Below are 14139 nucleotides of genomic sequence, written 5' to 3'. Positions count from 1 at the left end.
AAACAATAGAAACGACGAGCTATAATTCGAGCTACGTCGATAGTGTAGTGGATCCGAGAGTTTTCGCACAGCCAATGCTTCTACTGTACGTGCTCCAGTTCCAGTTCTCTGAATGGCTCCACGGCGGTTGCTTCTCGCCCCTAAACCCACCTGCAACGACTTGCTGCGCGGCAACAGGCTACATTACATACATACATCCTCCTTGCTAAACAATTAACCACATAATGGTGGATGGCAAGCTTTTTTCCTTCTAACATTTTACCCCTTTCCTATTCCTTCTTCTCTACCTATTAAGTCTTTTTTTATTCATTAGCCCAGTAGTATTTTATTTATCTAAAGAGTTTATATTGATCCCTCTCAATATTTTTATAAGCAGGAAACACAATAAAATTTCCACAAAATTAATACTTCAATTCATTTTGTTTAATTTTTTATCTCCAAAATTTAATACATATCCAATTTTTATTTTTGAAATCTGCCCCTACTTATCACAGTGTGGGCAATGGGCTACAACTGGGAGAGAGCGCCAGGAGTCCACATGTCACCCTCAAGGCAGTCCCAGCCCCGGCTCCATCGCAATTGAGAATGCTCCCATGTCAGCGCTGTATCTCGAAATAACGCAGAGAAACCCAGTGAAGTGAAGATCCTGCTTTATTCAAGAACGAGACCCACACAATACCCAAAGATGCAAATCTTTGATGGGATTAGTTATTTAACAATACCTAACAACATGATGTGTTTATACAAGCCAAAGCTATACCGTAAACATGTTTATGCCTTGGCAGAAAGAAAAAAACACGTATCAGACAACTACGGATTTTTTAGTTTTCAGTTATTGGTTTTGTTACTACTGTCTGTGTCCGACTTCTCGCCTTCTTCACCTTTTGATCCCAAGATGTATGCCTTGGCAGAGCTTTGAGCCCACTCTATCGCCTTCTTTATCTGCCACGAGAAATTATGCTTCTTTTTAGATCATATCTAGATTTCTACTCCAAACTCCGAAGGATTTAATTTTCATAAAAGCATAGCCTGTCTAGTTCATCTAACATAGACCCAATATTTTCCCCTCGGTTACACGTCTTGAATAATAATTTGTATTTGTGCTACGCCGTCCTCTTAATAACTCTTTTGAAACTTGAACCTCTTAAGTATGATTAAGAATTCGATTCTACGGAAGAAAAAAACAGGCAACTGGGTTGAAATTTATAATTATTGCCACCTAGTTGGGTGGGAAATTACCATAGTCAAATAATATCGACGTCAAATTCAGAGAGAAACATGCCAAGAATGAACCTAAAATTAATTATCGGGGAACCCAGAAGAATCGTACAGCTAATTTATATTACATATATTGTGAACACCAATTCTCGAGAATAAGCCTTTCATACTTTGGTAAGAGAATACTGCAAGCCGAACGAACTCCGTAACATTGTCATCCGTTTAAGAACAGGATTGATTGAAATAATAATCATTAACAGAAGTATAAATCTACGTAAGGAATAGAGATCCAATCAATAGAGAGAGAGAGAGAGAGAGGGGTTTACGGGGTCAAGAGCATTGGGCTGTGGGCCATAATCTGCGGTCAAGAGAAAGTAAGCAGCAGTGGCCGTAGCCACCATTGTCGTCCTTCTCACTAGCTTGTCTGTCTTCGCGTTCATCATCATTCTTCTTCGGTCATCTAATTCAGATGCTACAGGTTTTTCCTCTTTCAGAAGAACAGGAAAGATCAAACCTCCCTCGACTGGGTGGTGGGTATGGGTCTGGTCTTTTCCCCCCTCTCTCAATCGACAAAAAACGACTTGTATAATGCGACGACCAAGATTACTGTCGTTTGCGATACATGTCAGTAAGAAATAATGTTTAATGTTTGCGATACATGTCAGTAAGAAATAATGTTTAATGTTTGCGATACATGCCATAATGACATTGTTTAATGTTTATTAAGCCTATTTTTAGTATTTTTAAAAGCTAAATTGTATTTAAGTTTTTGGTAAAATAATTTTTTTTTAAATTATAAATGTTTTTCAATATTTTAACCATAAAATTAGAAGTTATATTTTGAAACTTTTTAAACGTAACTTTTGTTGTTGACTTATACTTTATCTTTCCAAATCTTTTTTATCGGCCAAGCCGCCTTCACGTAGATCACGTACTTCATTGCGAAGGTCGTGAATCATGGTGACGACGTCTGTTGTCGCACGAAAATGGACAACGATTAATTATCTTGGGCGGTTCGATCCAAGGGCGGACCAAGTGATCGCACCCGGGCCAAAAATGTGAACTCGTGGATCGAGTTGCACCCTCCAGACCCTGAGGTGTGTTTTGGAGGGTGTGACCGTGCCAAAGGTTGGCTGCCTACGTACCCGTTGGTCGGGATCAGGTCAGAATGTAGTTCAAGGTGCGTGTTGGGGGCCATCTTGGGCACGGAGGCTGAGAATCCAAGGCTTTCGAGTAGGACCCGGCTCGTAGCTTCTAGTGAAGACTTTAGAGGGGTCGCTTGCCTCATAGCTCGGAGTTCTAGCTCAAGGGCCAAAAAGCAGGAGCACATCGTGTGCACTGTAGAGACTCGGGTCGCAAAAGAGGAGGGCGCTACCTCTCGTGGAGGGGGGTCCTTGTGCTTCTGAGCCGAGAGAGGAGGAGCGCGCGCTCTTGGAATGTCACAAGAGCATGGGTGGAGAGGAGAGCTCTTCAGAGGACACAAGCTAGAGGTCCAAGTGAACAGGGGAGAGAGAGAGAGTTCTAGAGGAGGAGAAACTGTTGTGTTGGAGAAAGATGTGTGAAGAATTGGATGCCTTTCCCTCCCCCAAGGGGGGGGGGGGGGTATTTATAGCTTTGGAGGAGGCCTTGGGCCGGGCCCCTCAAGGCCCGCCGGATGGCCGGGAGCGGGGCGTGCGAGGCACAACGCCTGGACGGGCGCAGGTCGCATGGAGCGTGCTGTCTGGACGGGGAGCGGGGCCCGCTGGGCGAAAGGCTTGGACGGGCGCGGGGTGCCCGGCCGAGGCAGCAAGAACGCTCGGCCGGGGCAGCGGGAGGTCCCTTCTATAGGCAGCAGGGGCACTCGGCCGGGGTAGTAGGGACACCCGTGCCGAGGCAACAGGAGCACCCGACCGAGGCAGCAGGGGCACTCGGCCGGGGCAGCAGGGACACCCGGCCGAGGCAGTAGGGGCACTCGGTCGGGGCAGCAGGGACACCCGGCCGAGGCAGCAGGAGCACTCGGCCGGGGCAGTAGGGGCATCCGGCCGAGGCAGCAGGGGCGCTCGGCCCAGGGCGCCCGCGGGCGCGGGAGCGCGCACGGGCCGGGGCAGCCGGGGGCGCGGGAGCGCGCACGGGCCAAGGCGGCCGGGGGCGTGGGTGCGCTAGGGCGCGCGTGGGCCCATTGGGCCGGGGGCGCATGCTGGTGCGCGCGCGGGCCCATTGGGCCGGGAGCGCATGCACGTGCGCGGGCCTGTTGGGCCGGGTGCGCAGGCACGCACGCGGGCCGGGGCGCGGGCATGCTGGCGCGCACGCGGGCCAATAGGGCCGGTGGGCATGGGTGCGCTAGGGCGCGCGGGCCCAGTGGGCCGAGGCCCTATTGGGTGATCCGGCCGGCGATGCCCGGCCGATCTTGAATTGTTTTTAAATTTCCGGTTTGCCGAAAACGACCGGTACCATTAGCCCCCCAAGTTTACGGCTTGCGGATCGCGAGTCGTGAACTTTAGTTTGAAAAAAGGGCGTTGAGGTCTTTTTACCCCTTTGACCATGTGTGATCTTTGATGATTTTTTTTTACTCGGCCGAACCCAGGGGGGTCGGACCGGGCCGGCTGGGAGGCATGGCCCGCGCGCGGCCTGATGCTGGCGGGCCAGCGCGCGCGCGCGTGGCCGGTGCACGGGCCGGGCCCATCATGCGCGCGCGAAGGGGGAGGGGGGGGGGGGGGGGGGAGGAGCAGGGTTTGCTCCTTCCTCTCTTATAAATAGGAGGGTCCCTCTCCCTTTTTTCCTCACACTGGCAGCCTTTTGGAGATTGGAAAATTCCTTTGAGTTTGAAATTTCCCTTTGGGCAGCCGATTTTTACCCTTTAAATGGGGAGTGAACTTTTTTCCCACGTTGATGATCCCGAGGTTGACTCTTTCTTCCCTTCCCAAGATTTTGGGAGGGCAGCCAAGGGCCCCTTTGAGGAACTCGACAGGATTTCCATCTTCGTCTCGGAAGACTCTCGCGCGGCCGATCAATGGCTCACGGAGTTGGAGACTGACGTCGCGGCAGTTGCCGAGCTGGCGGGGCCCGAGAGCGGCCCACCTACCGGGTGCGGACCCGAAGGGGAGGACGAAGGGTCTAAAGACTCGCGTTCGTCACGACTAGTGAATAACTTGGTCTCCTGCGAGGCGTCCTTTGACGCCCCCTCGCTCAAACAGCGAGGTGAGGCGACCGTGTGCGCAGGGCTTCCTCGGGCGTCTGGCTTAGTTGCCTTGGGTGCCGAACTTGCGATAGTACCGTCCGAATCGTTCTTGGACGAGATTTATTGTGATGATCCCCTAGGATCGGGCTCGGAAGGCCTTGGAGAGGACCTGGTGGCTTCCCTTGCGATGGGGAAGGCGGTGCGTAGTGGGAAAGTGCTGGAGACGGCCAAAGCGGCCTTTTACTCAGTGGAATCTTCAGGCTACACCTACGCAAGGTCTATGGAGAGGACTCGCTTGTACGGAGTAGGCGACTCTGTTGCCCCCGACGGCTTGGACTACAAGGGGGTCGATGCTGAGAGCACGCTCACCACCCGAGTCTTTAGCGCGCTCCGGGAGACATACGACATCCCTCCCTCGGTGGGGCTGCTCAGGCCTGGCCCCGAGGACAGGCCCTCCCGCCCGAGGAACGGGTTTGCGGCCGTAATGATCGGGAGTCTTATTTGTGGGATGCGCCTCCCGTTCCCGTCGATCGCCCATCGGATTCTGGCCCGACTAGGGGTCCATGCTTGTCAAATGAGCTCGGCGTTCTATCGCCTGTTGGCCACATGTTTCATGGAGTGGCACTGTCAGACACAGCATGCCATGACCGTGGACGACTTCCGCAATCTGGTTGCCGTCTTCCCGGCGCCGGGGCAGCCGGGCTTCCACATGGTCCGCGCTCGGGGCAACGTGAGCCTAGTCGATGAACAAATGAACTAACATCTAGAAGGTCCTTCTAGAAGCCTTATTTTCTTCCAACCCAAGGAAAAGAGAGGCTGAATTTCGTGCAGCTCATAGTGTGAAAGAGAGTTTATTTTGTGCATTAATGTATGAAGATACTTGCCAAAAGAAAAAGAGGAAACAAATTTGCTTATAGAAGAACAAGGGAATTCGACCAAAGAGGGAGAAAACAAATGAGCAAACAAATCCATGTGGCATGAGGTAATGTGTTACACGCCCAAATGAAGAAAAGGAAACAATGGATTTGCTCATGAATATGTGATATTCAATAGAGAAGAGGAAACTACATTTTGAAGGTAAAACCTCTCCTATAAATAGAGCCCTCATTCTTCTCATTTCATTCATTCCAAAGTTTTAGAGATTGAGAGCTTCTCTCTCTAGAACCTCTTGGCCGACCTCCTCTCTTTCTCTCTCTAGTTCTTTTTCGTTTTTGTTTTGGCACCTAGGTCCACATTTGACCTAGTGTTTTAGCTCTTCGACTCTAAGACTTGTTCTTGAGTCGTCGTGTTTAAAAGTGCCCACTCACTAATTCCTTTTCTCTCGAGTGATTCTTGTTGGAATCGATCTAGGGTTTAAGAAAAAGATTAAACGCTTCGGGAAGCGGCGGAATTTTAAAAATTTTCTTTTACAAGTAAAACAGTTTTTACTAACCTAGACAAGTGCAAGTACATGTAATTAAAAACCAATATGAGCTAGAAGTTTACTAACCTTTCTTGAAGCTTGAACTTTGAAGAAGCTTGTGGAAAGTTTGCAACGCTCGTCTCCCCTCGCAGCACGTCTCTCTTTCTTTCCTCGGCACCTCGAGCAACCACGAAAGTTTCTATCACTAAATCACTCGAAAAGAAGGAATCAGTGAGTGGGCACTTTTAAACACTACGACTTAAGAACAAGTCTCGAAGTCGCAGAGCTAAACACTAGGTCGAGTGAGGACCTAGGTGCCAAGACAAGAAATAATCGAAAATAAACTAGAGAGAAAGAGAGAGAGGATTTTCGGCCAAAGTTCTAGAGAGAGAGTCTCTCAAATCTCTTAAACTTGGATGAATGAAATGTGAGGAAATGAGGCTCCTATTTATAGGAGAGGTCTCACCTTCAATAAGGTAGTTTCCTCTTCTATAGAATATCACATATTCATGAGCAATTTCCTCTTTTTTCCCTTTGAGACACTCGGCCAACTCAAGGCTTCTAGAAGCCTTGATTTGTTTCCAATTTTGTTCAAGGCCTTGCCTTGTCTCTCACTTGGCCGATTCCCACTTTCATCTTGGAGGAAATTTGTTTCCTCTTTTTCTTTCGGCAAGTATCTAAATACATTTATGCACAAAATAAACTCTCCTATTTCTCTATTAGGGTAGGCGCCCAAGTCTCTCTAGAAGGAGCTTCTAGAAGCTTCTTCATTTGTTCATGACAACATGAGAAAGGCCCATTAAGAATTTTCAATAAAATTCTCATGAAATGAAATTAATTCACAAGGCCCAGTTAATCATATTATGGCCGAGTGACATTACGTCATCAAATGAACTTGTCAAAATTTATTGACATCCATTTCATCCTTATGTCTCAAAAGACAAAAATACCCTTTCGACAATTTTCGTTCTTGTTTTGACTTAGCTTCCAGTTTAACTATTCCTATCGATGTGATTCGTGATAGTGACCTCATTGTTGTCAATGGTGCCCACAAGAAGAGTAGTAGTGTCTATTTATGTACATTTGATGTCATATAGTCTTACGAAGACTCTTGCTTGTAATTGCTTATTCATTAATAAAAAGTTGAAACGTTCATTCAATCTTCTTTGTTTGAAGCTTTATGTAACACCTTAGTCTTTTAGTCCATAAACAAACTTAACAACTTACGAAGAGACAAATGTAGATTTGCATGAACAAACTCTTCGTAGTTTGCTTAAAACGATATATTCGCAATCTTAGGGTCAAAGGACTATTGACCTCAGTATGATTGTTAGAAGAATCTATGATGTCTGGTTATGAGGCATTGAGAGTTGGAGACTCTATAGTTCTTCTAGGTATCTTCCGAAGATACTGAATTGACCAGTGCACTTCTAGAGACAATATAAGAACAAACCATTTAACCTCTTATGTCTCGAAGTCACTATGTATGAATTGCATCATGCTTACCTTAATCCTGAAATGAGACATGCCATTTCACACCTTAGTATTCTCATTTGAGAAAGTCAAAGTTCGGACTCACTATGTGATTCCGAACAAGGCCTATTGGTGAAGTACTAAGTTGTGAGTCTGTCATGAGTAACTTTGTGAAGTTCTCATAGATATGGAATTCATGTACAAGATTGCTGAAATGCAATGTATGTCACCTCATGCTTTGTTCCTTGGAGTGTGAATAAATGAACTGGCCAGTGTCCAAATTGAGTCCTGACTCTTTTGGATGAAACAATGTGACTTGTTAGCTCCTCGTCAATACATTGTTTCTAACTTATTCACAAGCGACAAAGGAGTTGAGGAAATAACAGCTAGAAGGGTAAAATGGTAATTTAGTAAATCCCGACTAGCTGATGACATTCATGAAGGGTAAACATAGATAATATTCAGTGGATCCGCTCATTATAATTAGGTGAATTCTTGAGTAGAAAATAAATTCATTTGAACCGATAGATTTTCAGTGTCAACTCTTTAGTGGAGTCAGTTGGCATTAAGCTAAACTTGGAAAAGGTTTGTGAACTTTTGAGTCCAAGTGTTTAGCTCAAGCTTTGTTCATTTGGGTCCATGAGGTCACTGTCACGAATCACATCGAGTAGGAATAGTTAAACTGAAAGCTAAGTCAAAACAAGAACGAGACAGTTTTACGAAAATTGTCAAAAGGGTATTTTTGTCTTTTTGGACATAGGACGAAAAAAATGTCAATACATTTTTTTGACATTGTCATATGATGAAAAATGAAATAAATATTGCTCAGCCATATTAGTGTAATTGGGCCTTGAGGATTAATTTCATTTCATAGAATTTTACTTGAAAATTCTTAATGGGCTTTTCTTATGTTGTCATGAACAAATGAAGAAACATCTAGAAGCTCCTTCTAGAAGCTCAAATTTCGTCCAACCCAAGGAAAATAAGGCTGAATTTCGTTCATGCCATAGTGGGAAAGAGAGTTTATTTTGTGCATTGATGTATGAAGATACTTGCCAAAAGAAAAGGGGGAAACAAATTTCCTTAAGAAGGAAAGTGCATTTTCGGCCAACTAAGAGGAAATCAAATGAGGAAACAAATCCTAAGCCTTCATGAGGCATGTTGGACGTGCAAGGCAATAGGAAAAGAGGAAACTACCTTTTGAAGGTAATCCTCCTCCTATAAATAGGAGCCTCATTCCTCACATTTCATTCATCCAAGTTTAAGAGATTTGAGAGACTCTCTCTCTAGAACTTTGGCCGAACTCCTCTCTCTCTCTCTAGTTTATTTTCGATTTTGTTTTGGCACCTAGGTCCTCATTTGACCTAGAGTTTAGCTCTGCGACTTCAAGACTCGTTCTTAAGTCGTAGTGTTTAAAAGTGCCCACTCACTGATTCCTTTTATTTCGAGTGATTTAGTGATAGAAACTATCGTGGTTGCTCGAGGTGCCGAGGAAAGAAAGAGAGACGTGCTGCGAGGGGAGACGAGCGTTGCAACTTTCCAAAAGCTTCTACAAGGTTCAAGCTTCAAGAAAGGTTAGTAAACTTCTATACTCATAATAGGTTTTAATTACATGTACTTGCTCTTGTCTAGGTTAGTAAAAACTGTTTTACTTGTAAAAGAAAATTTTTAAAATTCCGCCGCTTACTGAAGCGTTAATTATTTTCTCAAACCCTAGATCGATTCCAACAAATGGTATCAGAGCTATGGTCAAAGAGATGCATGTACATGTTTTTAAAATTATGAGCTTGAAAATCGTTTTCGAAAGTTTACTAATTTTGTGACAAGTTAGAATTGTAATCTTAGATTTTTTTTAATTTATTGCTCATGCCTTTAAATTAAAAACCATGTTGTTTTTCTATGATTTTGGGATGTTTTTAAAACACACTAGAATCAGTTCTAAAAGTTTTTAATTTTTTATATTGAAAAACGTGTTTTAAAGTTTTGAGAAATTTCGAGTAAAATTTTGTGACTAGTTTTTGTTATCTTGCTAGTTTCTTATTTTTACTTGAATCGTTTTATGCTTGTTGTTATTTCTTTTATGCCTTGTTATTACCTTGCTAATAAAACACAAATAAAAGCTTTAAACAACCTTCATAAAACGTTCCGTTACACTCGATTCTTTTTCGCACCTAAAAAGGACCAAGCTTTAATTTATTTCTTTTTCTTCGAGCTGGAGTAAACCCGCATTTAAAGTGGAATAACTCTCTGCTCAGAAATCGAAATTTAATGATTCTTGAATCAAATTAAAGCTCTGTCTGTCCTCTGTCCAATGCCACCGGTTTCGGTTCAAAAGGACATCGGACCCGCCAGATATGGCGATTTTACTCCGAGGTGCGCGGCTGTCTGAAACTCCAGTTTTTTAGAAATCCGGATTTTCAAACCCCACTACCATGAGTTATAGAACTCTAATGAGAAAATTTTCTTGAGAAAAAATGTTTTTCATATGATTATAAACATGATGTGTAAAGATAAAAGTTTTGATTTTTGAAAGATTAATTGAAATTGAGTTTTTACAAAACTAGTTTGAATTTTGAAAAACCGTTTTCACTTTCAAACTTGAAAAATATTTTGTCACCCATATCAAATAAGTTTTCAAAACTATATCTATATCACATATGTTCAAAATCTATATGCTCTTGAAAATTTGAGTGGGAGGTCTCCTTGTAGACAAGCCGAAAAATAAAAAGATGTGTAATCTCAAACTTTCAAGTGTTCGAGTGAGTTGAAGTTCACACTTCCCTCACGCACTTTCCCGAAATAGAAAATAGGAAAAGATCGAGTATCTACCTTGTGCCTTTATGCACTAATACTGCTCTGAACATGTCGATCTAGGATTCTCTTCTAGTTGTCCGCTCTGTCGCTCTCTAACTAGGAAATTTGTTTCCGAACTTATATGAGTCGATGAACCATCTCCAAAAACTAAGTGGGAGGGTTATACTTGTTGTTTGTAACCCACGATCCCCAACACTAATGAAAAGTGCAAGTGTCGCCGGACTAAGAGTCACCCTCGTGGCCCTCTCTTAAATGAGAGTACTCAAGGGCGCTTTGCTCTGATCATTGCTCAATGAGCTACGTCCGAGAGTGAGACGATGATGACAAGGCCTCCCCTCGGCGAATTGTTTTTCAAAGTCAATCTTTTGGACTAAGTGGTTGGTTACACACTTAGACTCAATCCCTAGTAATCCTCCCTCGAGGCCCTGCGAAAGGATGTGAGTGATCAAACCAATTTACAAGGTGGCTAGTCAAAATTGATGTATTGACATCTTGGCTATGCATTAATGATGAGTCATTTACTTATGAAAGGAGACTCGTTGCGGCCTTCCCTCGAAGGAGTAAAGTGTCATTTCGTTCATAACACCTTTGGATTTTATAAAGTCTTAAACAAACTTAAATCCTAAACCAAAGACTAATCATAAACTTGTTTCCACTTTTATAGGCAATATGTCTCCCAACTCTCTCTCTTTCATCCTTTCCTCGAACAAACTCGAAAACGAAAACTACGTAGATTCGAAATGTAACCTCGACATTATACCTACCGTTAACAAGCACAAATGGGTACTCACCACCCCGTGTCCTCCTCTGACGAATGATGATTCAAATCAAGAGGACAATGACGCCTTAGCGGCCTGGCTTCGATCCGATGAGATTGTGAGGTGCTATATATTGGCATCTATGAACAATATGCTGAAAGAGCAACATCGTGACTTCGAGACTGCCGCTGACATGCTCTACAATCTCCTTGAGATGTTTGGAGGGCAAAGGCGTCAAACAAGGCTACAAGCAGTCCGACAGTTTATGAACTGTCATATGCAGGCTAGGACTCCTGTTAGAGACTTTATGATATTGATCATTAGTCATCTGAGTAAAATGGAAATCCTAGGATCTGAGATTGATGGGAAGAATGTCATAGATGTGATCTTAGAAACTATCCCCGCATCTCTTGATACCTCCAAGATGAACTACTCCATTAACAAGCTAGAGTACACTGTTACCAAGCTTATGGAGGAACTTCACACTGCTGTAGGTTTCACTAAGAGAAAGAGGAATCAAGGAGAGGCACATGCTACTGAGCAAAAAGCCTCCGCCTCTGGAACTGTGAAGAGACCTTACAAGGCTGATAAAAAGAACTGTCCCGCCTATCTCAAAGCAAAGGAACATAGTATTGTACTAGTTACCGAAGCATGCTTAGTAGCTGATAATGTATCAACGTGGACTCTTGACTCCGCTGCTACTAACCATATTTGTTGTTCCCTGAATGGTTTCAAGAAAACCAAAAGCTTAGAGGAAGGCGAGTTCTGTTTCAAATGGGGTGATGGGAGCCTGGTGTCTGCGAAGGCTGTGGGATCCGTGACGTTGTCTTTTGAAGACCGCACTTTAAACTTGAATAATGTTTATTTTGTTCCTACTTTTGGGAAGAACTTAATATCCGTTGCTCGTCTTCGTGAGCAAGATTATTGTTTAAAGTTCATTAAGAATGGAATTCGTATTTCGTTTCCTGATAATTCTTTTGTCACTGATGCATGTATGAAGAATGCTCTTTTCTACATCTATCCCACTCAGCCTTCTCTTTTAGACACCGAAATAGATAATGATCTAATTAGGGAGCCAAAGAGGATCAAACTTTCTGAATCCTCCGATCTAACAAAATCAACACACCTATGGCACTTGAGACTTGGTCATATCAGTCTAGAAAGGATTAAGAGACTTGTGAGGGATGGTCCACTCCAAGCCTCTGCAATAGGTTCACTACCTACTTGTGAATCCTGCATAGAAGGAAAAATGACTAAGCGACCTTTCTCCGATAAGGGTCGAAGAGCCACTGAGTTGCTGGAACTAATACATTATGATGTATGTGGTCCGCTCAACCAACAGGCACGTGGAGGATACGAATACTTCGTTACCTTCACCGATGATTACTCAAAATATGGGTTTGTCTATTTTCTTAAACACAAATCCGAGACCTTTAACGTATTTAAGGTCTTTAGGGCTTTAGTGGAAAAGCAAACTGGCAAAGTGATCAAAACCCTTCGATCCGATCGAGGTGGTGAGTATATGTCTGGAGAGTTCGATGACTTTCTTAAAGAAGAAGGTATCGCTTCTCAGCTTACCGCACCTGGCACACCTCAACAAAACGGAGTGTCAGAGAGAAGGAACCGAACTCTAATGGAGATGGTTAGATCAATGATGAGTTACTCATCACTCCCTCCTTCCTTTTGGGGATATGCCCTCGAAACAGCCGCCTACATTCTGAACCAAGTTCCGTCCAAAACGGTTCCTGGTACTCCTTATGAACGATGGACTGGCCGTAAAGTGAATCTTGGCCGCATCCGAATTTGGGGTTGCCCTGCACATGTGCTAAGGCAAAAGACTAGCAAGTTGGCTAGTAGGTCAGAATTGTGCCTGTTTGTGGGATATCCAAAGGAAACCAAAGGTTTCATTTTCTATAGTCCCGAGGATGATAAGACTTTCGTTAGCACGAATGCTCGTTTCCTTGAGGAGGACTTCATGAAGGATGCGAAACCTAGAAGCAAAATTGTGCTTGAAGAAAAGTTGGGTGAGGAAGCTTCTACCTCATCTGTAAGAACTGTTCTTACCCCAACTTAAACACAACCAAACTCATCAGAATCTCGTCAAGTAGTACTTAGACGTAGTGGGAGGGCTACTCAAAAGCCTGACAGGTACATGTCTTATGGAGACTCTCTTCTAGCCGTCTACGACATGGATGACCCTGTTTCCTATAGCCAAGCGATGGCTTGTTCTGAATCAAACCTTTGGCTTGACGCCATGAAAGTTGAAATGCACTCGATGTATGTCAACAAAGTCTGGAAACTTGTAGACCTTCCTGAAGGGATTAAACCCGTAGGGTGTAAGTGGATATACAAGAAGAAAAAGGGTCCTGATGGGAACGTCGAGACGTTCAAAGCACGACTTGTGGCGAAGGGTTATACCCAACAAGAAGGGATTGACTATGAAGAAACCTTCTCGCCAGTCGCGATGCTTAAATCCATCCGCATACTCCTATCCATAGCTGCAGCTCTCGACTATGAGATCTGGCAAATAGATGTCAAGACAGCCTTTCTGAATGGCAATCTTGACGAGCGCATTTACATGGCTCAACCAGACGGTTTCGTGGATAAAGGTCAAGAGACCAAGGTTTGTGAGTTGCTTAAATCCATTTATGGACTAAAGCAAGCATCTAGGTCATGGAATATTAGATTCGATGAAACTGTAAAGAGCTTTGGCTGTGAACAGTCAATAGATGAGCCTTGTGTTTACAAGTTAATACACGAAGGTAAAGTTGTGTTTCTGGTACTATATGTCGATGATATACTACTCATTGGTAATGACGTGGGTAAGTTATCTGAGGTTAAGGTCTAGCTAGCAAAGCAATTCGATATGAAGGATCTAGGAGAAGCCGCGTACATTCTGGGAATCCAAATCTTTCGAGATAGGAAAAACCGGACCCTGTCGCTCTCTCAAGCATCTTATATTGATAAGGTGATGGATCGCTTCTCGATGCAAGACTGCAAGAGGGGTCAAACACCCTTTAGGCATGGAGTTTCACTCTCTAAGGACCAGTCTCCCAAGACTGCACAAGAGATTGAAGACATGAGGAAGATTCCTTACGCCTCTGCCGTAGGAAGCCTCATGTATGCTATGCTTTGCACTAGACCTGATATATGTTTCGCCGTTGGCGTAGTTAGCCGTTTCCAATCCAACCTTGGACCCGAGCACTGGATTCCTGTTAAGCATGTTCTTAAGTATCTTCGAAGAACTAGGAACTTGATGCTTACATACTCAGGTACTGACCTGACTATGACGGGATATACCGACTCCGATTTTCAAG

At 44.0% G+C, this 14139-nt stretch overlaps 1 protein-coding gene across 1 annotated transcript; it reads right to left on the bottom strand.

The window, feature by feature from the left end:
- Window positions 1-633: 633 nt before the first annotated feature.
- On the bottom strand, window positions 634-1804 carry LOC149401542 (UvrABC system protein A). Its single transcript, XM_089612658.1, has 2 exons — window positions 1545-1804; window positions 634-942 (listed from the first exon to the last, which is right to left on the bottom strand). Exons 1-2 carry the CDS (start codon window positions 1662-1664, stop codon window positions 829-831), a joined length of 234 nt encoding a protein of 77 aa, XP_089468784.1. The 5' UTR covers window positions 1665-1804; the 3' UTR covers window positions 634-828.
- Window positions 1805-14139: the final 12335 nt, after the last annotated feature.

Source organism: Urtica dioica, chromosome 4 (genome assembly GCF_054948205.1).
Source record: "Urtica dioica subsp. dioica isolate 48M chromosome 4, U.dioica_male_clone48M_v1_H2, whole genome shotgun sequence".
In the NCBI taxonomy this organism is placed as follows: domain Eukaryota; kingdom Viridiplantae; phylum Streptophyta; class Magnoliopsida; order Rosales; family Urticaceae; genus Urtica; species Urtica dioica.
Note: the sequence above shows the minus strand (reverse complement) of the source record. Positions and strands in the feature narration are given on the sequence as shown.